Genomic DNA, 25,970 nt, shown 5'->3' with positions numbered 1-25,970 from the left:
CAACAAAAATTATGTTGTTTTGTTGCAGTGAGGAAGAACAGACTTCACCATCTGGACAGAGACATAATTTATCCAGACAAAGCTAGTATCAGGTTACTACCTGTAGTAACACGTTTTAGTGGCACTAACTATGGTTGAAATGTTTCTGATTTTTGTCTCTCTTCAATTAAAAAACCCACATTTTTTCCAATATTTTTTTTTAACATCCCAACCTCTTTATAACAACAGGCAATAGAGAGAATTTTAGACAGTTCCACTGCAACACCAACCGGATCTTTCTATGGCTCATCATGTTTCTGATATACCAGGGGAAGGAGGAATTGAATCACAGACATGTCAGAGGGAGCTTTTTGAGGTCATCTAGTCTTGTTGCTAATAGTACATCAAGTCAGCCATGGCTTTGTCTAGTCAGGGGGCCTTGAAAATCGATGAAGCTTCCCCAGTCTCTCTGGGTGATCTGTTCCACTACTGTGCAGCAATTGTAATGACACAGTTTTTCCTAATATCTGATCTGCACCTCAGACAAAATGCAGAATGGCTTGATTTCTGTTCATTTTCTTTTTCATGAGAAACGGGGGAAGATGATTGATCTTAACTACACTGAAGTAACGATACTTGTAAGAGACTTGGTAACATATGCGAGAGTTACAGGCAGGCAGAGGAGGCAGCTCAAACATGGGATATTTAAAAGTATAGATGACCTTTTTAAGGTTTGCTACAAGCCACTACAATGTCATCTGGACACTTGAGATGTGTTACAATACATTGCTGTGAGTTATGCTGAGCTAATCAAGTTTAGTCCCCTCTATAGCAGGAATGAAGATGGATTGCCTTAGGATAAAACTCAAAGTAGTAGAATACAAAAAGTTCAACAGATGTACAGGTAAAACTCAAGAGGGAAGTAATTCTGTTGATGCTTTCTTAATTCCTAATGTTTCATGCCTCTCCAAGTTTCTTACTGCTTTTGGATAGTTGTTGCTTCTCTATCCCTGCTTGCCTCAATGTGGCAAGGTCCCTGCTATTCCAGAACATGGTCCTGAGTAAATGAACCATGCACACAAAATGGAGCTGGCTCTGAACCCAGTTGAATAAATTCTGAGCAAAGAGACAGTTATAGTGTTTTCATGCGTCACCAGTTGGAAATGCTTTTTTGAAGAAAACAGCTTACACCAGGGCATTAAGAATTGCAGGTATTCCCTGGTATTTTGCCTTCAGGATAGCAACTGAAACATGGAGCTTGTGTGTACTTTCATCTTGTCCCAGAACTTGTTCTTACTCTTCAAAGCTATACACAGAACCAGAAATATTTAAGATGCCTTCTCTAGTTTTCTTCTCTCTCCATACCTACTTTCCGAAGCATAATTAACTCTTACAAGAAATTCCTTACCTATATCTCCTCTTCTTCAGATCAGCAGTAGCCTGAATTTTAACACAGTGCTGAGTTTTATGTTCTTGACTTATAAATCTTTACAGCTGTTCTCCAACTGCACTGATCAATGGGATTCTTGAATATTCAAGTAAGTAGAGATTTAAAGCTTAAAATCATTACAGTTATTCAGACAATTTAGAAATGTAAGCAAATGACTTGTTCTCTGAAGGCACCTACTTTTTTTCCATTGACCATAGAGGTAATCTTGGGTGACCAGCTCAAATACAGGTGTCTAGCCGTCTGCCTAAATTTAGCTGAGATAAATCCCAGTCATTGTCTCCTTTTGAGATAAGGAGCTTTTGGAGATGTTTGAAAATAGTATGTTTAATTGGTAATGCAGTTTTAGTGCAATATACAAAAAGAAATGCATTCCACTTGGTGACGGTTGTATTTCCGAATTTCCCATGTTTTTACATAATTAATCTTTCATATACTAGAGACCTCTTTAAAGTGGATGGAACGTAGAAATAACAGTTTCCTTTAAAAACGTAGCATTGAAGTTTAAACACATTAAGATGTGTAGAGTTTATATCTTAGGCATGAAAATCTGCTGTTGATTTAGTTTCATCTTAAAATTTTTCAAGGTAATTTCAGTTGGAAATATTTTCTTAGATGAAGGAAATCCAAATATACACTAGGTGGCAGTAGAAATAAGAATATATGGCTTGCTTGGCTTGAGGGCTCCAGTCTAACATAAAGAGCAGCGTTCAATCAAATTGAAAGCTAAATTTTTTCTTGGTGTGTTGGGAGAGACTATTTCACAGCTAGCTACATCACTTCCTAGGAAACACTTTGTGTGACTAATTTAAAACTTTATCTTTTAATTTTATTAATTTTGTTTTTGATGTAACACTAATGTCTTATGAAATGTATTAATTAGAAAAATCAAGTGAAAGGTGAGGTGTTTTTTTGAGATTGGATACACTTTGTTAAAATCAACAGAGGGATACCTATACGGGCTAATCATTTTCTTAAAGTGTATGACTGAGAATCACATACTTATTTGGGCCTGCTTCTTTTGTTCCTCCCCTAGTTCTCTGTCCTAAGTCCTAAGCAGTGATCCTAATTCCTGTCTCTCACTTTTTAAAAATAATATACTTTGGTTTTATTCCTCTTCAGTATTTAGAAATCTCTAATTCCTTACATGGAAGATTGTGTAGAAACCTTCCTTAAAATATATTTTCATTTGCTATGGATCAAAATGTAATAACGGTATCATCATGTTAGAAGATAATAATGAAAATACTTATGTATCAGTTTACCAGATAATGGAAAGCTTTTGAAGGGTATTTTTTAAAACTTTTAATACATGACAGTTCTCTCTACCTTGCTTTTTAGTGTTCTGGTTTTTTCTTTCTTATTTTCTAAAGTTAAGTTTTTCTGGGTATGTTTGGTGAGATTATTTAACAGCTAACTACATCACCTTGTCAGGAAACGTCAAGTAATTTGAAACTTTGACTTTTAGCTTCATTCTATTACCTCATTATTTTTTAGTGCAATATTAAACACAAATATTTGCAAAAAAGGGTTTGGCTACAGCCTTCCTGTTTTTGTGCTTTGTTCTTTACACGCTTTGCTGGAGAGAGAGAAAGAGAGAGAGAGAGATCTCTTAATATGGCCTATGCCAATTCCTGCAACCCTAGTCAGTGTTTGCAATGCCCCTCATCCTCCCCTTGTCTCCAGTAGAGGTAAGCAGAACTATGTGCAGTGGAGACTTTCATTCCAGTGCCAGGATGTGACAGTTCCACATAAAGAGCATATTTTCTTAGCGTCATCATACCATTTATTTAGCAAACCCATATCAAGAAAAGCATGTAACTCATTCTACAATCTCTGATGTACATAACAAGGAGATATTATCTCAAAGAAGCTGTTTCAAGAGCTATTAGTAATAATATTACAGTAGCTCCTCTACATTAGAGTATTGGTAGGTGATAGACACCTGCTGTCCTTCTGCAGAGTTGTACAGGTGCATTGTCCTCTCTTCAGTGCCAAAATGATACATGTCAAAAAGACTTTAAGCTCAGCTGCCAGTAATATGATTGACACTCAGGTAACATATTTATTTCAGGACTGACTGAAGGCCAGATGCAAATGACCCTGGTTATGCTGGGCACTAAACAAATGTCCTTTAGGACAATACCTGTTGTTTGTTTAATCTAAATAGACAGGGTATATATAAGGAGGAAAAAAGTGAAATTTGCAGTTACTCTCTTCCTCATCGTATTACTGAAAGTCATAAGCAGAACTATATACAGAGGAAACTTTCATTAATCAAGCTTCTGTAGAGGAGAAACTAAAGGAGAAATCTGGTTAAAATGCTAGAACTCTCAGATAAATGGAAAGTTATTACTTGAACCGTGACTTTGGTTCTCCTTTTTCCCTTTCTTTCTTCCAAGTCCGTTTGACAAAACGGAAGAAAACAAGACTTGATCCTAATATCTACAAACTGAGGAAGAATTTTAATTTATCAGCTCTGATGGCTCTGTAACAGGACAGATTTTCCTGATTGCCTCTAGATAGCTCATTCTCAATTGATACCACTATAATCTGAATTAAAAGATAGAGTACGTACAAAAAATAGCTCATGGATGAAGAGTGACTTGCTGAAACTGAATGCAAGAAAGAGCTAAGCACTGCTAGTCAGAAAAGTGAACTAGCTTAAAAACAGAGTTAAGATCTCCCTTTAAGGCTTGTCTTCTCTGATTTGAGTGCTGCAATGTGTGAGGATCACTTTCAGCTTGAAAAATGAGGCAACATCTGTATTTAAATGTCTTTTTACCTTCTAAATTACTACTAAACTTTGTTCATCTTCATCCTCCCCCCACCTTTACTGAGGAAGATTGTACTTCTATTAGTTTTAACCTAAATTTCTGCATGTAAGTTATGGAAATGCAAATGAACTGAATGAAAAGGCTTCAAGCAGTACAAGATGCTATTGCCTGCCTTCCCTGGCTAGTAGTTCTAGCTTTAAGATCTCATTCTAGCTACTTAAAAAAATCACGGATCTCTGACCTAAAGCCTATATGCTGATACAAGGACCCTGGCATCAGGGGTTTTTTTGCTTGTGGAAATTGTGCTGAAGCTGTTACTAAGTGAGCAGCTGTGGTTGAGCCAGAGTTTTGCCAGTCTTCAGGTGAAATGGTAGGCTCTTTCTCCTTGAAAAGGCAAAATAAAATGGCCCTTGTATCTAACAAACTTCCAGCAACTAAAATATAACCCTGTCACTAGGCAAGTGTGACTTTATGTTTTTTTCTATGTTTCTTCCACTTTAAGATGGTTGGAATTAATGCTGTCTCTGATAAGGCTGCAGTTGGACTACTGATAAAAAGCTGAAAAGAAGAGAGTTCATTTCTCTGTACTACACCAGACTTCTTGGTGATTTGAAAGTCATTTAGTCTTTCTGTGAATTTTGTCGGTTCATAAAATAGTAAGAATAGTACTTCCATACATCACACTGAGAGGGCAAACGTATTAGGTTGTGATACACCTAGATAGTACAGTGGTAGGGAAAATGTGCACACAGATTTTACAGGGAGGGCATTCTGATCCTCAGGTGAAACAAAAAGATAAATAAAAGCAGCAACTTTCTCAGACTTTATATTCTCTTATATTTTGTTAATGCTTCACTTTCAGGAAAGGACACTAGCAAAACACTGCTGAAGTTATAGATTAACTCCTGTAACCAACAATAAATTAGTAGTCCAGATGTGATATTAAGAAGTCAAAATTGCAAATGTTGTGATGACACATATGATCAGCCCCTGGCACCATCCTAGTATAAAGCAGGTTTTCCTGTGGTTTTAGGACCAGCATGGTTTGTTTGTCTGGTTAACTTATCACAGATTTCAGTGTTACCTCCTACCTGTTTTTCACAGCAGTGATTTTTCAAGTTATTTTGACAATTGGAATTGGCATGTAAGAAACAAGCATGTAGGCAGTCTGTTTGGTTGTGATAGATGACTGAGGAACTTGAGTGTGCGTTGGGAACTGACCAATCTGGGTTGCTATGTGCGTGCTTACTTTCAGCTTTGGTGCTAATGACGTACCCACATCAGTAAGGCAACTTGGGACTGGCTTGGTGCACACCTTCCTATGCATGGCTAAGCCAGAGTGGCTGCAGCTACGTTGATCCTAGCTCAAGCTGAATGGTAGCAGGACTTACAAGCTGCAGTATGAGATTGTGAGTGAGGATGTGCCCTAAGTAAATTACAACAGGCAGGGGACCAGTGTAACAAAAAACGGAGTGCTGTATAGTTGTATATGGAAATCTCCCCAAACAGAGTGCTTCTGCTACCCTTAGGCTGTAACAGGCTAATTGAGCATCATTGCTAGAAGGCAGCTCTCAAGTCCAGAGTTATCCAGGGCAGTACACCACTTCTGCGTGGGACAGTTTTTCTGGTGGAAGGAGGAATAGGAAATACATCCTACAACTGTGCCCACAGGTGATTGACACTGGAAAGTAAAACTCAAAGATAACTTTCAGGAGCCCTTATAGTTGTTATGCACATGGTAAAACTTTCAAAAGCACCTGCAGGTGACAGTTACAGAGTTGGAAAGTTATCTGAATGCTTCCTACTGTTTGGTATGTCAGCAACATCATTTACCACTCTGTTAATTGCATGGCTTCAGCCTTGGGCAGGTTTTGCGCTAGCTGTCTTAGTAAATCAATTCAAACTAGCATTTGTAACTTCAGTTGTATGACAAATCAATAAAAATTAACTTCTTAATACTTGCACCTCTTGTGGTAGGAATCCTCTGAGTTTTGGATGATGGGTGTTTGTGAAGTATAAATTCTATTTCTGTAATAAACACATACCTGGATTCTTTTTCTGTATTATATGATTGCATTGTACACAGTCAGAGGGTACCATCCTACCTTTACAGATTTTAAAGCCTCTTTCCAGTCCTTAGTGAATAGTGGTGCCTTAATACAGCAAATGGTCCTTTTTATTTCAGTCTTATTTCCCTTTCTCTACTGCTGCTGAAATAATAATATTATTAATTCATTTTCACCAGGTCAACCCTGCCTTTGATGTGATTAATACACAAACACTTGACCCACCTGTCATAGAGATTAGTTCCTCTTCATCTTTCGGTACTCAAGTAAGTTGCCTTTTGGTGAGGGGGAAGAAAAAAGATGGGGCATAGCTTAAACTAATGTTATCAGACATGTGCTTTTTGTCTGTATGAATAAAATAGTTTTTTAACAACTGTCAACTGCTCAGAGCTCAGTATCCTAACTTCTCAAGCTTTCTTTCACAGTTCCCAAGACTAACCAGAAGATGGTGTAATAGCAAAGCTTTCATGTTGTACTAGTGATTTTACCCATGCACTAAGCAGAAAAGCTAATTATAAGCACGTCCTAATTATATCTAAATATTACTGTTAAAATTTGTGGCTTATTCTCAAACAGTTCTTGTAACTCTGTCTTTATCTAAAAATAATTGGAAACCTAAGGAATAGTTGCCTCACTGATAGAATTCCAAAAGTGATGTTTTAATTTTTCTCCTTTAAAGGCACCTAGTAGTTCTTTGGGAGAAAAAAAGGAACAAATTTTAAGAGAGAATCATAGGATTAGATCCTTCTAGTGTTAGCTTTTCATATGACATTGGTATGGCATGTGGGAGGAAAGGAAGGCAATGTTTTAATGGTAGTTTCGTAGGAGGAGAAATATGCTCTCCTGGTATGAAATCTAAAAGACGTACTGTTCTAGAATTAGCTTAAAATGAGAATTTCTTTTAGTTCTGATTCTGTTCCTGTGAAGGCATAAATTGTACCTTGAGCAATTTTAGTTACCATAACAAGAGTTTGTGTGGCTGAAGGGTTACTACACATGAATAGGGAGCAGGTGTGGTTTCTGCTGTTCTGTTTTGTCATGAATGCTTCATCAAAAGGTATGTTGTGAAGGTACTCTGTAAAATTCTTTAAGATCATTTATTGAAGATCATGAAACAAAGGTTGATGTCTAAAAGAAACTTTTTCTTCAAAACAAATAATGATATAGTTTTTATTTGAGAGATGATAATTTCTGTATATTTTAAGGTCTAGCAGTTGTTTTGTGTTTTTACCATGGAAATATGGTTCTTTAAGATAATTTCTCTGAAAAGTAATTTGCAGTCTTACAGAAATCTCTTTAGTAGGCTTGACAGTGGGTTGTGGTGGATATAATTTATTGACTACCTATCACTTTAAAATACTCTGTGTTCATTACTTCCTGATCTTAATACTGATCACAGGCTTCAAATGTATGGTTACACTCTAATTCTTTGCTACATACCTATAAATTTACCAATCATTTAATCTCCTTTGTTAATTCTTTTGATAGGAAAGCAGTTTATAAAACCTTATGGCCACAACTTGTAGGAATAAATTGACACACTAGAGACAGCATCCTCTTGATGACTGGCTGACTTTACAGTCTTCATTAGAAAAATGTTGCTTCAAAATTCATGCCTTTTGACTGTGTCAGTAATCATGATGTTGTTTTTTTTGTTTGTTTTTTCCATTATCTTGATCTCCTGTTCATCACTGATTTTTACATTTCTGTATCTCATTATTCACCATATGCATCTGTTTTCCATCTAGCAACATTTCTGTATCCACACAACTCAGACAAGAGCCTTAAGGACAACTACTGTCTGACACATGGCTATTGACACAAATCCAGAAACCATTTGCATGTTTTCTCTAGCATCTCTCCTCCCCCATAGTAAGTAACACTCTCCTAAACTTTGGTAACCTATCTGGTCCTCCTTACTTTCTAGTGTCAACTCATCTTTTACTGTCATCATCCTGTCCAGTATCTGTCTGCTGCATTATCAGCTTCTGTTGTTTGTGGAATTATTTCCAGTTTCTTAATCAGGCCAGCCATCCAGTCTCTTTCTCTTGTTTCCAAAGGGTTCTGGTTCTCAGTGACGTGGACCTTTTTCATCTGAAGCTGTCTCAATTTCTCTAATGTGTAGAGGCCCTTTCTATAGAGGCTTCATGTGTTCTTCATGAAAAAAATCAAAGGGAGAAGGGTAGATGCTGGATTTCTTCCCATCCCACCTTCACTTCCCGATTTCCTTTTGATGCTGTTTGTCCTCACTTGAATGTTACTGTGTTTGTGCATTATTTGTGTGTGTATTTTTTTTTTTAATCCTCCTCTAACTTGAGGTTCCCCAACCTCTAGTCTAATGCATCCTCATCTGCCATCCCTCCCTCTGATTCCAACCTCACTCTGGTTGCTCCTTTTCTGCTGGTTATCAAAGACAATATCATTGTATGCTTTTTTCTTTTATTTTTTCCTGCAAACTTGTCAAGACCCATCTTAAAGCTGCGTATGGCTTTTTGGTTCTACTTCTACTGGAAAAATGCTGTTCAAATCACTAGAAATCGTTGATCAGGCTGCCAGGTTAACTTACAAATGTCCTGTCTATACCTTCTAATTCTTTTTGCAGTGTTTTGCTTTAGCTTAAGCAGTTCTTCTGCCCTTCTGATATGTGTAGGGAGAAAAATGGACTCTGCACTCATGTATCTTTAATGGTTCTTGTTCAATGTCTTTATCATGCATGTAAAACTGCAGGGCTTTAAGGGTTATTTACAAAACACCTTGGCAAGTTCCTGCACCACTGGAAGTAGCTAATCAACATATTTACTTTAATTTTTCTACTGAAGAAGAGAGATACAGCCTTTCGCAGATCACTGCCTCAAGTATTTAAAGACAGACTCCTCTGGGATAGGTAACAGCATTGAAGCTTTTGTAGGATCTGTGATGAGTTCCCTAAAGCTCCCTGAAATATCTTCAGGGAGACTGGAATTCTATACAAAACCTCATAATGTTTTGTTGAATGGCTATCAAAATTCCTAATGTTAACTGAGCAAACTCCCATAGATTTCAAGCTACTCCAGCAAATAGGAGAAAGTATTCCCCCTATAGAGAATCTCTTCTTCAGTTGTTGGAACTGTGTCCTATCATGCTGGTCACACGGGCAGGAATAGCATGTTACCTAAGATGACTTGTGGCAGAACACAAAGGTATTCCTTTTCTTCCCTCCTGTAAAAATTTGTTAATAAAAATGATAGATCAGTTTATGTTGAGAGGGGTGTTTGGAGTCAATTCATCTAACCTCTCTGTTAAAGCAAGACAAACTTGGATCAGGTTCCTAAAGGCCTTGTCCAGTTCATTTGTTAATATGTGTAAGGATGGAAATTTCACTGCCTCTCTGGGCAGCTTGCTCTAGTGTTTGACTGGTGAAAATATTTTTTTCGTAACAAGTAGCTAGAATTTCCAATGTTCCAGCATGTCCGTTGCCTCTAATTCTATCATAGTGGTCCTCTAATAAGTATCTGTCTCTGTCTTCTCTCTATCCACCCATTCGATATTTGAGATGGCAGTAAGATCTCCCTGTATCCTTCTTTTTAAGGCTGAACAAACCTTGTTCTCTGCCTTTTCTTGTATATCATGTGTTTCAGCCTCCTCACCATCTTGCTCACCCTCTGCTGGACTTGCTCCAGGATGTCAATGTCTGTCTTGTATTGAGAAGCCCCAAACAAGGACACACAACTGCAGATAATTAAGGTGCAGCTAAGTATCACTGTCATCTATTCTTGACAACAGTCTGCCTGGAGAAGATTTGAAAAACAAATATTTAAAAATTGAACACTCTTGATTCTTTATTGTGAATTTAAAATATGTGTTTAGATATTTTCTTAGCAATTCATTTGTATTTTGAGCTTTATCTGTCTGAGGAAATACTGATATTATCTCTCTTCCCACTCCTCCTCCTCTTTTCAAGGAATTTTAATTTGTTGCCTCATCAAAGCCAACAATCCATAACAACTTCCACACTTAAAATGCCTACTTATGTGGGTTTTTTTAATTTACTTACTTTTATTTTCTTACTTCAAAGACTAAACCAAGATATGTAGGTACAAATGTTCTCATAGGCATTTTTCCTAGAAAACACTTAAATTGTTAAACTCTCTGAACTCTAAACACCTTATCTTTTCAGCTTATGTTCTAACTTAAAGCTGTAAGGCCAGTTCTTAAACATAGCGAAAATCCTATTTTCATCTAAGATTCACTCTGATGCAACTTCCTTTGTATACTTAGAGAAAAGAATGTGGTTATTGTGTCAGTGGAAAAACTTCAGGGTAATCTTTGGTATGGAGCTGCTTTCTTTTGGACCTTAACTGCAAAAACATTCAGAATTTCTGTCCGTGTATTATTATTGTAAGGCAAATAGCTTTGTATTTGATTCACTTATTCAATTCTCCTGTGTGTTACTGAAACCAGTACAAAACCAAGCTATGTATGCTTAACTAACTGGTATTTACGTAATGCCCTGATTTTTCCCAATGGTAGGAGCCTTCATATGTTGCAGTTGTTAAAAATGAGGTGCATTCTAGCCTTTTACACTGAAAATGTTCACTGAACTGGGGTCAAGGTTTGGGGACTGGGGGTGGTGTTTCTTTCTCCTTTCCATCTCATTAAAGACTCTGAAAGCATTACTGCCTCTCTCACTCCTTCTCTGTGTGTCAAGTGGCTTAATATTGCTTTTGTTTTCTGAACTATTGAAAAGGAAAACTGCAAGTCTTGTTTCCTTTTGAGACTATATCCTCCTGTTTCATCCTCTGATTTTTTACTTTTAGTTTTGAGGGAGGTTGGGTTTTTCAAGTCTGTAAGGCAATACATCGGTAACCTCCGGTCCCTGATAAGCTGTTGGGAACAAGGGAAAGTTGATGATGTCTCGGTGGTTTTTACTGACAGCAGCAGGAAATCACAGTAGAGGCTCTCTAATGTTCCATCCCCTGACCTTACTCATGTAAACAGGATTTGGAGGAAGCAAAGCAATGTACTGTAATCTGGACGTCAGAATGTCTGCACTGGCTGGGAGTTGTTTGCTGTTCTTTCTCTTCCAGTGCTAGTTAATACTGAAAACAAGACATGTTTATTGTTCATTTACAGTATGATTTCTACGAAGCTAAGACTGGATTAATTATTGAAAGGGGAAAGATAAAGATTGTTCCTGTTTGGAGCAAAAAGAACATACTATATTTTAAAATAGAAAGTGACCAAATAAATTCTCCCCCACAACTTGTAAAATATGTGAAAGCAAATAAAAGCATGTGCAACTTCTATTTCTCAAGGTAAGATGTTGTTAGTTTATCTGCACTGCATTTGTAATAAATGTCTTGATGCAAAAAGTGGAAGTATCTGTACTCTCAATTTATCCTATACGCATTGCTTCCCCAGTATGTATTTCAGGGTTTAGGTATTTTTGACACAATTTTTTCTGCCTTTATTTTGGGTACAACCAGAAAAAAAACAAAACTCCAACCTAGAAAACACCCCATGTATTTTGCAAAGACAGAATTATGAATGCAAAATTTGCATCTATTCTTCCATCTCTGTGTACTTGAAGGCTTACACAACTATTCTTCCTCATGGGAACTTATTTTGAAAAGATCTTGGAGTGATGTGTCTTCTTTGCATGGCTTAACTCCAGAATCCTGTAGAAGAGGATGACAAAATTTATCTAAAAAACTAAAAGCACTGTATATTTTCCTTACCCTGCAGCTTCAAATTTATTCTGATTTACATCCTTTCCTGGCTCCAGCCTCACATGGAAATAAACACCAACTGTCTTCAGTGAGGTTAAGAGTGGGAGAAAAGGAAGAAAGGAAAGAGAAGGAATTTTATGCATAGATCATCTCCTCTGGGGCTCGAATCTAATTCAGAAGGGAACAGCCAGTAGAGCAAAGCTCATATGGCACTTCACTGTGCACAGTAGTTGCCCTTACTGCTTGTTATAGTTCATCCAAAAGCACAACAGTTTTCTGTAGTTCATGGATACCAAGTTTTCTTGGAACCTTGGACATGTAGCCTTTCACTTAAACTCCGATCATTGCGTGATATTCTTTTTTTGGTTTTTTCTCAACCAAAGGAAAGTTCTGGCACTATCCCTTTGAAAGGAAGTCTGGAATCATTGTCCTCTCAGAAAAAGAGAAAAATGTCCTGCTTGTGTTCCCTGTTGAAAACTCAGTTGCTAATTAGACTGGGTTCTGCATTGATCAGTGATCCTACCAGTAGAAAGGCTTTGATAAAAATGAACACTTCCCAGTCTCTCCCATCACCTTACCTTCCTTGCTCCCAGACAGAGAAATAAGAAAGGCCACTCCCTGAATAGCTATGGATTTTTTCATATATTGCCATTCTTCTGATTACCAGTAAGTACATATTTGAACAAACTGCCAACTCTATGATCTGAACTCCAAATCACAAACACAGAATGAAGCTAGGGAATAATATGAAGAGATCCTGTTTCTCCAAAGTTTTGAGGTAAAAACTCTGCACCTTTTCCATAGGTGAGCATACCAAAAAATCTCAAACAGGCTCTGAATCTCTGATGCTGGATCTTATAAAAAGATAGGATGAATGCTGTAGACAGAGAAACTAAGAAGTGTTCAGTGCCACAGAATAAAAATAAGAATTTTTAAACTCTACTTTTGTGTCATAGAATCATAGAATCATAGAATGGTTAGGGCTGGAAGGGGACCTTCAAAGGTCATCTAGTCCAACCCCTCTGCAAGGAACAGGGATATCTCCAACTAGATCAGGTTGCTCAGGGCCTCGTCCAACCTGGCCTTGAACGTCTCCAGGGATGGAGCATCCACCACCTCTCTGGGCAACCTGTTCCAGTGTTCTACAACTCTCATGGTAAAAAATTTTTTCCTAATATCCAATCTGAATCTACCTCCCTCTATTTTAAAACCATTACCCCTTGTCCTATCACAACAGGCTCTCCTGAACAGCCTCTCCCCATCTTTCTTGTGGGCCCCCTTGAGGTACTGGAAGACCGCTATAAGGTCACCCCGGAGCCTCCTCTTCTCCAGGCTGAACAGCCCCAACTCTTTCAGCCTGTCCTCATAGGAAAGGTGCTCCAGCCCTCTTATCATCTTTGTGGCCCTCCTCTGGACCCTCTCCAACTGGTCCATGTCCTTCTTATGTTGGGGGCTCCAGAACTGGACGGAGTACTCCAGGTGAGGTCTCACGAGGGCAGAGTAGAGGGGCAGAATCACCTCCCTGGACCTGCTGGCCACGTTCCTCTTGATGCAGCCCAGGATGCGGTTGGTCTTCTGGGCCGCAAGAGCACATTGCCGGCTCATATTAAGCTTCTCGTCCACCAAAGACGAGAGCTTCTCGTCTCGTGTCTTTGCAAATGAATCCTCTCTGTCGAATCTTGCTCTTAGACAGGTGATTTTTTTTTTTTTTTTTTAGTGTCATCTTGGCTTACAATACCCTCCACACAGACCTTTCTACTCTGTGGATGCTATGCAGGTACAGCGTGTGGGGCTGGGGGAAGAGCATAGACTGCCTTTTCCCCATAGCTCTGCAGCTAAACACATTCAGCTTCTCTCAGGGAAGGAAAGTCTCCCATCTCTTCTGGAGGCTACACCTAATCCATCTGGAACAACCATGAGGCAGTAGAGACAGTCTCTTCTGTTGCCCAGCTGGGGGTTTTCCAAAGGTTTGGTGTATGTGACAGAAGATGAGCCATTTTGTTCATAAGTGCCCAAAGGATGAACTGTTTGGTGTATTAAACAGTGATTTTTCTAAACTTGCATTTTGAGCCTCTGTAGAGGCGCACGCATGTTTGAAAAGATTTGTGTACTTAATCTTAAAAGCAATATGCTTTGATACTACTAGTGTCAAATAACACTTAAAGATCAGATACATGCAGGTGAACTCAAGATTTGTAATAAAAGAAGAATATGGTCTAAATGGCCTTTGCGTTTTGCAGCGATGCTATAGAAACACAGCATGTAACTGCTGGCTTACATGGAGAGAACAGGAAATGTGTTGTGCCACTACATAATTAGGTAATAATGTCTTGATGTTCCTTAATAGGCTTCTTTATATTCTTTGAGGGAACTGGAGCTTGAGAGAAAGTCAAGTTTTCATTGGAGACAGAATTCTGAATTTGGTCACTAGAGAGTGCAATAATACAATATTTCCTATACTATTTTTAGCCTGCTTTCTTGGGAAATGTACCTTACGAGATTGTACTGTTTATTTGTCTGTCTCTGTCCCATCTTCCTAATAATTTTTGAATCAAATAGTTGGAGAGTTGTTTTTTTTTTAACCAAGTTTGGAAATAGGCAGTTGGTAGAATAAGGAAACGCATTAGTGCTGCCACTAAAGAAAAAGACAGTGGGATGTGACATTGAATTCACTGATACTGGGCTAGGCATAGACTAACTACTGGTGACCTGTGCTCTAAGAGTGTCACAGCACATACGGGAAGCTTGAGTTACTGTAGGACAGGAAGTGCAGGAAAGGGACCTAACAGGAAAAAAAATCTACACCACGACTACTCCCCCCCTCCCCCCCATACCCATATAAAAGGTTAAGCTTCAGTTTTCAGTTTCCTCATAAGGCAGTTTGTTTCATTATGTTGCCTTTGCCCAGTAGTGATGTTATTAACAGATGCTATTGCTGGACTACTGGTGCTGTTTTGTAAAACAACTGGTTTGCTATAGATGGCAATAGAACTGGCAATATTTTGCTTTGTATAGGGTCTTATTCATGGCAACGGTGCAATGTTTCAGGAATGCTTTTCAAGTTGATCCGTGTCTGTATATTGTTCCTTTAGCAAATCAGCGCATTTCTGGGAGCTAGAGGAATGGAAGTTCCAGGTATTATTTCTCTTTCAACTTCCTGAGATACTGTACATGTACGCCCTGACCTTGCCTGCCCAAGCAGTGTTTCCCCCTGCTTCGGCTGGGAATCTAAGCTGTATTCACAGTTCTCACAGCTGATTCTGTGGCATGCAGAAAATGCCCGACTGCTATCAGCCCACACATCCAATAACAACTGGTTCCTTCCTCTTCCCGGGGAAGAGTAACATCCTCTGAGAAGAAGCGTCCCCTGAGGAATGCAGGAACGGCAGCAAGCCTTTCACACAGGAAATTACTACTATAGCACTTGTAGAAAAGTGTTTCTGTCACTGGGATTGTCAGTCTGTAATGAGCTTCCTGCTGACCTAGTTGATGATTTACTACTGATCTAAATGCCATTTGTGAGCCATTTAGCTTAATGGAACTTAATGAAGTTAGCATTCAGTAGCTCTTACTCTGTAAACACCTGTTTTGATTATTTTCATTTGGTAGCATAAGTTAAGTTTTGAACTTCTTAGTATTAACGGCACTTTAATAATTCTGAGATCACACATTTTGTGGGACTGAGAAACAAGGGAATGTTTGGATTAGTTCATAGTGCGTGACTCTTAGAGAAGATTGCAAGGTTTTGTTTATCTTAGGTTGGATAATAAGGCTGTGCTACAGATCAAGCATGTCAGAAAACAAGATATTAAAGCTAAAACACTGCCCTTGAATTACCCTTTGTTCTTAAATACCAGTGGAGTCTAAGTTTAGTGCGGCATGGTTGCAACTGTGTGGTAGAACCTTGAATATGAACTGAAACATATATATCTACATAACCAATATGATGTTCAAAATGGTTAATGCAAGTTGGTTACAAAAGCAAACACTTTAATACTCTTTAAATCTCTTCATATTTTTCCTAAATGACAGTGCTTGAACAAGTGCTAGCAAATTCTATTTATCACTTAGATTACAGTGATATCTAAACCCAGAGGGTGCTTTCTGCCTAAAAGCTTGCCTGAGTGTTTTCCAAATATATCAATTGTTCTAATACAACACATCTCTCCTTGCAAACCTTGCTGCATTACTATCTAGTTTGCTGTAAGAGATGTAGTTACTTGCTTCATGTGAGATAATGGAAACACTGAGTCGGATCCAAAAATTACATAGGTTGCTTAAAATGATACTGAGACTTTTCAAATAAAATTCAGCACCAGGGGCAAAAATGTCCCTTGATCAGATAGATATTCAGTGTAGAAAAACTCTGAAAGCATCTTGGTTTGTATCTTACACCAAAATAGTTTTGGAGTCAGAAATAGGGTAGTACAATGCTAAAGGATGATTTCAGTCATTTTAACTTAACTGTTTTTCTCTGGTTAATTCCGTCCAAGTAAATTCCCTAATCTCCTCCGCTATCCAAACACTAATACCAGCATAAAGGAAATAATGCGAAAAAAATATTTGGAAGTTAAGTAGGAGATTAGTGCTGGCTGTAACCTAACTGAGGTTGACTGATGTCTATTGAGCCATGTATCCGATGTGACTGTGCCATAACGTATATAGATGTTATGTCATCTTTCTTTAAGATGCAATGGGAAAACATAAGCAAAGTAGGTGGTAGTGATGGCTTCCTTTTGTTCAGGCAGTAGGTGTGTTGGATTCAGTTTTTCACTCTTAAGAGGACTGAGCTTGCTTTCTTCTGTTTGCATATATGTAACCTAAATAGCAGGTAACTGAGACAGAACCTGAACGGAACCAGCTCCATCTTTCCTGCTTGAATTTGAAGAACTGTAAAATAAAATCTGGAAGTATATGGCATCAAAGGAAAGCAAGTGAGCAGCAGTCCTTTGTTAGTGATTAGGCTATTCTGGAAAAGAAACTCTGAATTCCATTGCCCTTATGCATTTTGCAAGAAATAGCATTTGGAAAAAAAAAAAAGGAAAAAAAAGTAAGAGCTGTGTGAGTGACATTGTAAGTGGAGATACATGGCATCACTGTTCTGAAAAGCTGTACCTTTTTTTTGTTTGAATCCCCTCACAGTAGGGGACTCTGGTTGTTCCAGCTTGGGTTGGTGCTAGGGAGAGAGAGAGAGAGATGCTGTCCTCTGGCGTGTTCTAACTGCGTGGAGATTGTACTTCCCGAATGCCAAGATATCAGTTCCACACTGCACATCAGATACCTGAAGCATAGACATTGCAGTGCAGCTCTGAGTTGACTATTACAGTATTTTTATTGTTGTGCAAGACCCTTTTTCTCGACATAGAGTTTTAAGAGAATTAATTACATTATCTTTAACCTATTTGTAGATAAACCAGTATCATAGAATCATAGAATGGTTAGGGTTGGAAGGGACCTTAAAGATCATCTAGTTCCAACCCCCTTGCCATGGGCAGGGACACCCTCCACTACACCAGGTTGCTCAAAGCCTCATCCTACCTGGCCTTGAACACTTCCAGGGATGGGGCATCCACAACTTCTCTGGGCAACCTGTTCTAGTGCCTCACCACCCTCGGAGTGAAAAATTTCTTCCTTAGATCCAATCTAAATCTGCCCTCTTTCAGTTTAAATCCATTTCCTCTTGTCCTATCACTACCCGCCCTTGTAAAAAGTCCCTCTCCAGCTTTCCTGTAGGCCCCCTTTAAGTACTGGAAGGCTGCTATAAGATCACCCTGGAGCCTTCTCTTCTCCAGGCTGAACAGCCCCAACTCTCTCAGCCTGTCTTCATAGGAGAGGTGCTCCAGCCCTTGGATCATCTTCATGGCCCTCCTCTGGACTCTATCAGATGTTCCTCACTGAAAAGGTTACTCTTCCAAGCCATGAGTCATTCTTAATTGCTGTTTCCTCATTTTTTACATATCTTTTTGGAAGTATGGACACAGAATTCCTGTCCATTTTTTTGCCAGCATAGTGTAACACAACAGTACTACCTCTCAGTACTTTCAGCTATTATAACTACATGTAGGAAGTTACTGTAATTCTTCACTCAATAACCTTATCACATCAAAGTTTTATCATTTCACTCCATTATATATTATATCACTGTAATTCTTTTCAATAACTCTGCTTTTTATCGTGTATTACTCAAGTGCCTCCATCTCTGGGATCTTACCTATGTACGTAAGGTTGCATTTGGACAGCTGAATGAAGTCAGATTGCCAAGTAATCCTGACTATTTTAGACAGTAGTTTCCAGTATGCCTTGTGTCATCTGTAAACCTGAACTTCCTGATCGCTGGTATGTTTTACATAGGACTGAGAAAAGAATGGATTTCAGTGGAATCACTAAGCCCACCATAATTCTGTAGTAACCTGATTTGACCGTTTTTGAAGAAACGCTAGCTAGATAATTGACTTCATACTGCATTACAACCTAAAACATGTTAATTAAAATTGTAGCATGCATATTATGGTTTTAAAACCCCGCAGCTTTTATCAGCAACAGTTTGACTAAGTATTTCATTAGAGGGGTCTTGAGTTTAAGAGACCATTTCTTTTCTTTCTCAAACCGTATTGATTTACTTGATGCTATGCCTTAAATCTTTGTTAGTTATGTCCTAAATCAACTTTTCAGTGTTTTTCCCTGACACAATTCTCAAGCTGACTGTGACCACGCAGTTATCCTGTTTATCCTTTCTAACTACGGATGGAATGTCAGCTTCTCCACTCCCCTGGTATATCTTCATTATTCCAGGATATATTAAAAATCAACATCATTACCTTACTTGTTATTTCAAAACCATTGAGTTTCAACTATGTAACCCAGGATTTAAAAATATTTATATACAGTGTAAATTGTTTAACAGTGTTTTTTATCACGTTTGGAATAGAAAGTATTTTGCCAGAAATACAATTAAAGCATTTATTACCTTCCAAAACGGAAGATAAAAATACTTCATTAACCACTTCAAAAATTTATGCATCACTCTTTGACACCTCTAGCTAATAAGTATGCCACTGCTAGGACTTCTTTTGTTCCTGCTATTTGTAAAGTACAAATAATCCTTGAGTGACAGAAATAATGTAGCCTAGCTTCCTACGAATCTGTTTCACAGCTGACTGTAATGTTTTATTTGAAGCTTTTCCCTTGCTTTCAGGTAATTATAACTTCTGTTTCTCTTGTATGCATTCTCTGGTCTCCAGTAATGTATAAACTTATGCCAGAGCCTTTCTCCCAGTGAGACTACTTACTGATTTCTCTGCTTTAGCTGGCAATCTATTCTCAGGAAACTTATATGAAATCACCTCTCTCTAAAATATCTCTTCCTCCAACCCCTTAAATCTACAACGTTTGAAACTTAAAAGTGAGGTGTGGGGACAAGCAGATGGAAATAGTAGTCTCAGCATTGTTTCCTTAGGAAAGTGAGCTAAAATGACATTTTTATTGCTGCTAATTCTAATGGCTATAGAGTTTTTGCTGAGGCCTTCAATTATCCTGATCAGCTGTGTTTCATCACTTCTAATTTATGGTCATTTGTATTATTCTGCCTTTTACAGTTGTAAAAAGCAACAGTATATTTTATCTGTGAAGGCTCTAAATCCCTAACAGGAATTTGGCATTTAGGACTTCAATGCCAGCTGTTGATCTGGGTTTATAGTGCCAACTGCTTTCGATTTTATTGTCGTTTTAACATCAAGTATGGAGTGTAGCACACAGTAGGTATATGCCTTCTTCCATATCCCACTGAGTTTGATATCCCCACATCTTGAGCAGACCACTGCCTATCATAACTGATACTGTACAATTGATTACACATTGTTTAGCTCTTCTATGCAGTTGCAAGCACAGTCAGCCTTAATGAAATAAAATTAATGAAGAGGACATAACAGTATGATATTCTGGCTTACGTGCCTTTTAGTATAGTTGTGTTCATACTTCTTATCTGTACCCCAATGGATGATATTTAATGAAGTTGTTCTTTAATGCTAATTTAGTGAAGTAGTGTCCTGGTTTAGCCCTGCCGGCAGCTTAGCCACCATGAGGTCACTCACTCACTCCTCCCCCTCAATGAGGTGAACAGGAGAAAAAACATAACCAAAGGCCTGAAGGTCGAGATAAGAACAGGGAGGGATCACCACCAACCATGGCCCTGGCCTAGGGGACAAAACAATTTAATTTGTTAACAGTTCATTCAGAGAGGATAACAAGAAACAAAGCCAGATCTCAAAAAACACTTTCCCCCCACTTCTCCCTTCTTCCCAGCTCTACCTCCGTCCTCAGTGGCACAAGGGGACAAGGAATGGGGGGGCTCCAGGTCAGTTCATCACATGTTGTTTCTGCCACTCCTTTTTTAAAGGAGGAGGATTCCTCACACTCTTTTCCCCTATTCCAATGGATCCTCTCCTCACAGGACAGTCCACAGACTTCTCCAATGTGAGTCCTTCCCGCAGGATGCAATCCTTACCCTTCTTAGGGTAAGGGAGCTGCCACCCACTCCAGCATGGGGTTCTCCACGGTCTTCAGATGCCTCTCTGCCTCGTCGTCAGCCTCCAGCAGCTCACGGAGACCATTCTCTATGACTTCTTTCAGGCACAGGCATCTCTGCTCCAGCATGGGGTTCTCCACAGGCTGTGAGTGGATCTCTGCTCTGCCATTAATCTCCATGGGCTGCAGGGGTCCCGCTGCCATCTCACCACGGGCTGCAGGGGAACCTCAGCTCCAGCACACCTCCTCCCGCTCCATCTTTGCTGTCCTTGCTGTCTGCACAGCCCTTTCTCTCAGGTCTCAGTCCTCTCGACAAACCTTGGCAATCCCAGCAGGACGCATTCCTCCCAGAGGGTGCCCTGGGAGTGGGGTGCTTCGGAGCTCTCTCAGCTGCACCACTGCAGCGACGGCCCAGTGTGGTCAACTGCCCGCTCAGGAGGCCGGGGGGCCAGCCCCTGCCTCCTCCCTCTCTTCAGTGTAGGTCCAGCCCCTGTTTGGGCTCCTTTGTCCCAGTCTTAAATAGACCATTGGCAGAAGCACTGACTGGCTTAGCCCTGGCCTGAGGGGATGGGGAGGGTCTGACCCGGCCAGAGGCCAGTTCAACCGAGTTTAGAGCCAGGGAAGCTTTTCACAGCTACTTACAGGGGCCATTTCTGCAGCCCCTCCCATGCTACTAAAACCCCATCACATAAACCCAGCACAAGTAATTAAGTATTATTTATATATTTATGTATCTTTCTTTCAATGCAGTTATATCCCTAACTGAAATCTAAACCATACAACCAAACTATTTAGAGAAATGTGCTTTACTTTCAAAGAAAGTGTCAGGTGGCTGCAAATGCAAGGGACCGCAAACACATTTCGGAATCTGAGCTGCTGTTCTTAACAGGAGTATCTTATATGTAAATGTCAGGTGTTTAACTTGACTGATCTCTAGAAAAAAATTGTGTTAATGGTGTCCATTATTGTTATTAGAAATTATTTTCCTTAAGATGCGGGGACATAGATGACAGGGAGCACCAGTGATGCTGTGTGTTTTCATTAGAGTATGGGAAAAGATATGGTCTCTTGCACCTTGTGTGAACACACATTGCCATATAGTCTTGCTATCACCAGGCTGCTGCTCTTGTTAATAAAATACCAAAGTAATTTTCCTTCCAGAAGTCTTGATCTTATAGTATTAGTACAAGAAAGAGAGGTTTTTCTAAAAACAGAAAAGTTGCTGAGAGACTTCAACTTAGTCATCATTACAAAGCAAGAGGGCTTTAACTTGAATCTATGATAGTTCTTAACAAAATTTCTGTTCTGTTGTTCAGGAAAGCATGACCTCAATGCCAAAGAAATGGCAAGCAGAAATAAAATAAAAGTTTCCTATTTCTCTTTGTCCTGCTTTAACAAGAGGACCAGATTTCTACATGCAGTAGTTATTGCAATATAGTGACATGGGCAAGTTCTCCTGTTGTGCTTCAGCTCCGAGTTGTATGTCTACTGTTTGTGGAACGTGCTAGTGCTCCTGTTTTGACTGCCAGTGTGATTAGTCATGTTAAAAGGATGTTCCTTTAAACCAAAATGAAACACTTGATGATGTAGGTTCATTTTTGTGTCAGGACTTTGATACAGCATTCATACAAGAACATACTGAATTGCATAGACCTGTATAAAGACAACTGATGCTGAATACTGTTTTAGACTGGGACGGTTCTGATCTGGATGTCACTAATACAAATATAATCCCAAGACATTTTTTGTATGCTAGAGAAATAGGAAGGTGAGCAAGTTAAACAATGACTTAGTATCTATAATTATATTGTCATATTTTTTCACATTTTGAACACATAGAGAATACTAATGTTAATCAAGGTTTTAAGTTTGGCAGTTCAAAACAAACGGAAAATGCCAAAAACACCACAAGTGCTAGTACCATACCAGCAAACAATTAAATATGGAATGTGTGCAGAAGAACGGAATGGATGTTGAACAAATTAACTTAAACCTGGGTTGGATGTATGACTATATACATATATATATAAAAATAATACACTGTGACCAGTGGAATTTAATATTTATCTTCAAATGGTAAAGCCTTTATTTAGTGTTTTCCATTTATTTTCATAATACATATATATGCACAGTTTTAAAGATTTACATGTTATATAGGACACACCTGTAGTTTATTTCTATTCTAAGGTAACAAGAGTTTGTAAGGTATTTCAGATATATATATATGTGTGTGTATATGCATATATATGGAATATATCGGTGTATATATGCATATACATACACACAGATACAAAAATGTTTTTTATATATACCTATATATTAGATGTATATATAGCCTTTTTATATATATATCTCTCCTTATATTCTAAGGTGATATTTCTTTATGTATGTATTTTACTGCCCTGTGTGATGTTATGCTATTTTAAAAAAAAACACAAATGACGTTACTATTTTCTACTTGTATACATAAAACGAAGACAGATGTGCCAAATCCACAGTGAACCTGTTCTTCAGAAGCTCTTCTGTGCAAAAGGTGCTGCATCTTGCTGAATGAAGGAATAAGCATCAGTCTTGTTTCTTGTGCGTTGTATATCTGCTTGTATCACCTTTTCTGGTCACATAAGCACCACTACAGAGAATGGAAACTGTAAGTGGAGTTTTCTCTTTTACCAAGAAAGAGTAATAAGGTGTTAGAGTGATTCGATTTGGAACATGAGGTTGTGAATTGTCATGGATTCTAGACCAGGTTGCTTCCCTTCTGCTGTGTTTGCCAACTGCCTCTGAGCACCTCGGTGGCAATGAGATCCTGAAACGCATTCAAAGAGTCACGAAGCAGAGCTTCTGTAAGATGTTAGCGTTGTAGCACTTTGCTGCTGAGAGAGACAGAAGTTTATGATATTGGTTTGTGGGGATTTTTTCTCCCTCTCCTTTTGGGTTGTAAGGGAGGAAAAGCTGACTGCAAAGTAGCCAGCCGTGTCACCTTGCTAATAATATGAGTCAGGATCTTGATCCACGCAACATTCCCACACAAAGAACTGAGAGAACAGGGACAGAAATTTGAAAAGTCATTACTTTCCTTCTCCACCCTTCTTAGTGCCTCAGGGTTCTGTATTTTTACTTTCTCCTAGTGTCATTTGCAGAACTAGAGAACAAACTCCTAAATTTTAACTGACTGCTTTTGTTATTTTGAAAATACTTTGTCCATATTTATTTTAACTAAAGTCAATAGGATTGTAGAAATGACCATTGTGATATTAAGAGCATCTGTTGAGGCAGAGTGGGAAGGTTTTGCTCTTTTACTTGGCTGGAACATAATCTGTACAAACTAAGTTTTGTCCATATTTATACTTTAAATAAATAAACAAATACTCATAAAACACATTCGCCATGGGAGATTTTGTCAGTTCCAAAATAAGAGTTCAAAAAAATTGTTCAATGAGAATGGTATAGATGCAAGCTCCTTCTTGTACCTGAGGGTCGGATTCAGTGATCAAAGACCTCTTCCAGTAGAATGTTCCTGTGAAATTTAAGAATAACAAATGTTCTTGCAATTTTAAGTCACTGAATCTGCCACCGTCCCAACCCTTCCCCCTTCCCCGACCACCCAAATTCAGTCACAGTGGTGTTGCCATTTATCCCACACTGACATTTAGTCACCTCCAATGGTTTCTTAATTTTTGTCACTTTAGGTGGGAAGAAATTTGCTAAAATACAAATACCAAGTGTCAAATAGGGAGAAATAACTCTTTAGAGCCTGGTAGCTAAAGAATTGCTTGAGTGATGAAACCCACTTTCTTGGCTTATCACAGAGATTATTTTTTCTTTTTTAAATTGAATTCTGATTTTAATGAACTGGCAGAACTGCAGAACATATTCTTAAATCAATAAGGTGTTTATTTTGGTTTCCTTAGAGTTCCAACTGTCACAGCCCAACAGTGGGAGAAAATTATGAAGCATTTCAAAATAAAGCTATTATTGGCAACCTTAATGCTTTAACTGTAATTTTTATCGTTGAATTCCTTTTTTAATAGAGCCAAGCAGAACCTATCTACCTACCAATCTTATGTGCCAACACATTTAGCATTTTAATTGGCACTGAACAATGTGTGTATTTTGACAGAAGTTTGTAATAGAACACTAATTAAAATAAATTATTTTTCAAGAGTATAACAGGCGTGTCAGACCACTCCAAAGTTAACATTTCTTGGATATTTCTATGCAATTCTCGAATTTCTCAGTTTCTGCAGTTTCCTAATTTGATTCCTATCACAGTAAATTGTAAAACTCAACTGACTTAAGTACAAAGTTATGCTAGTGCTGCCAAAGCAATTTTTGAAAATTTCACCTCTGAACTAAGCTCAGCAGCACTGTGTATTGAGTTTTCACCTGGACAAATTGGACAGCTTGTCCAAACCTTCAGTGTATTACTAATGCTGAGCACTGAAATAGCTCAGTGTAGACTTTTGCTTCTTTCTCTAAGTATTAAATGAAACCTAGAAAAGCAGATAAATTTGACTTTTCAAGGAAAATTTTGAAGCTTCATTTTGTACTTATGGAAGTTTTCTGTGATGCTATTGTTAAAGTATTTGATGTCCTTGTCAAACCTTCATCATCCATTATAAGTGTAACATTTTATTAACAAAAGCCTTGATCAAATGCTGAGGAACAGTGTTCCTCTATTACGTAGTAAAATATTTTTTCCTGGCTATTGTCAGGGGATTTCAGTTCCAAGCTGTGAAATATTGGGCATCTCTCTCTCTCTCTTTTTTTTTTTTTCCTCCTAATAATAGCATTGTCTGTTTGGCAAAGTCTTTAAGCAATTGTGGTGGCCCTGTTGGATTTAACTTTGGACCTTACTATGCTGGATTGCTAACTTAGTTTCTAATCTTTTTACTCCTTGATGTTTTCTTGTAAATAATCTGAATTGGAGAAGATAGTTTGCTGCATAGAAGTAGGAGTAGAAACCCAACGGTATTGTCGATAGTGACCTGGTCAAGTGGTATACCCTCCTGCTGTTACCCCTGCTCTGAAGGGAAGTCAAAGTTACCAGATCTCAGCTAACAAGAGAAGATTTCTCTGCAGAATCTTGGTGTGGTCGCCCTGCACCTCCTAGTTCATTCTTATTAAGAGGTGGGTTTTAAGACAGAAGTGTGTTCCTTTAGCTCTTCTCATTGACATACGGTGTAACTTGATCAAGATTAGTTTTTCCCCAACAACTTAAGAGTCACTTTTCTGAGAGAAATCAATTACATATTGTAAAGTATATAATTTAGTTTGAAAAATTAAACTTAAGAAAAATGGCTTTGGTTTGATTTTCCTAGGAGTAAACATGCCTTCAAGAATGAGAAATTCTTTTGGGTTTGTTGAACGGTATCTTTTCATTGTAAATTCATTTTCAACAATACCAATGAATATACTAGGTGACTTTGCCAGCCATTTGAATGAGATAGATGAAGTGCTAGCTCTTATA

General features: G+C 38.4%; 1 protein-coding gene across 1 annotated transcript in view; it reads left to right on the top strand.

Annotated features, from left to right (window-relative positions):
* Positions 1-25,970, top strand: part of POC1B (POC1 centriolar protein B) — a 60,495-nt gene that overhangs the window by 23,809 nt on the left and 10,716 nt on the right. Inside the window, 1 exon segment of the mRNA XM_086609987.1 lies at positions 6,449-6,535. Within this exon segment, the coding sequence (XP_086466113.1) occupies positions 6,449-6,535 (87 nt within the window).

The sequence above is a fragment of the Tauraco erythrolophus genome, chromosome 4, assembly GCF_009769465.1.
Source record: "Tauraco erythrolophus isolate bTauEry1 chromosome 4, bTauEry1.pri, whole genome shotgun sequence".
In the NCBI taxonomy this organism is placed as follows: domain Eukaryota; kingdom Metazoa; phylum Chordata; class Aves; order Musophagiformes; family Musophagidae; genus Tauraco; species Tauraco erythrolophus.
This window is presented reverse-complemented; position numbering and strand designations above follow the sequence as displayed.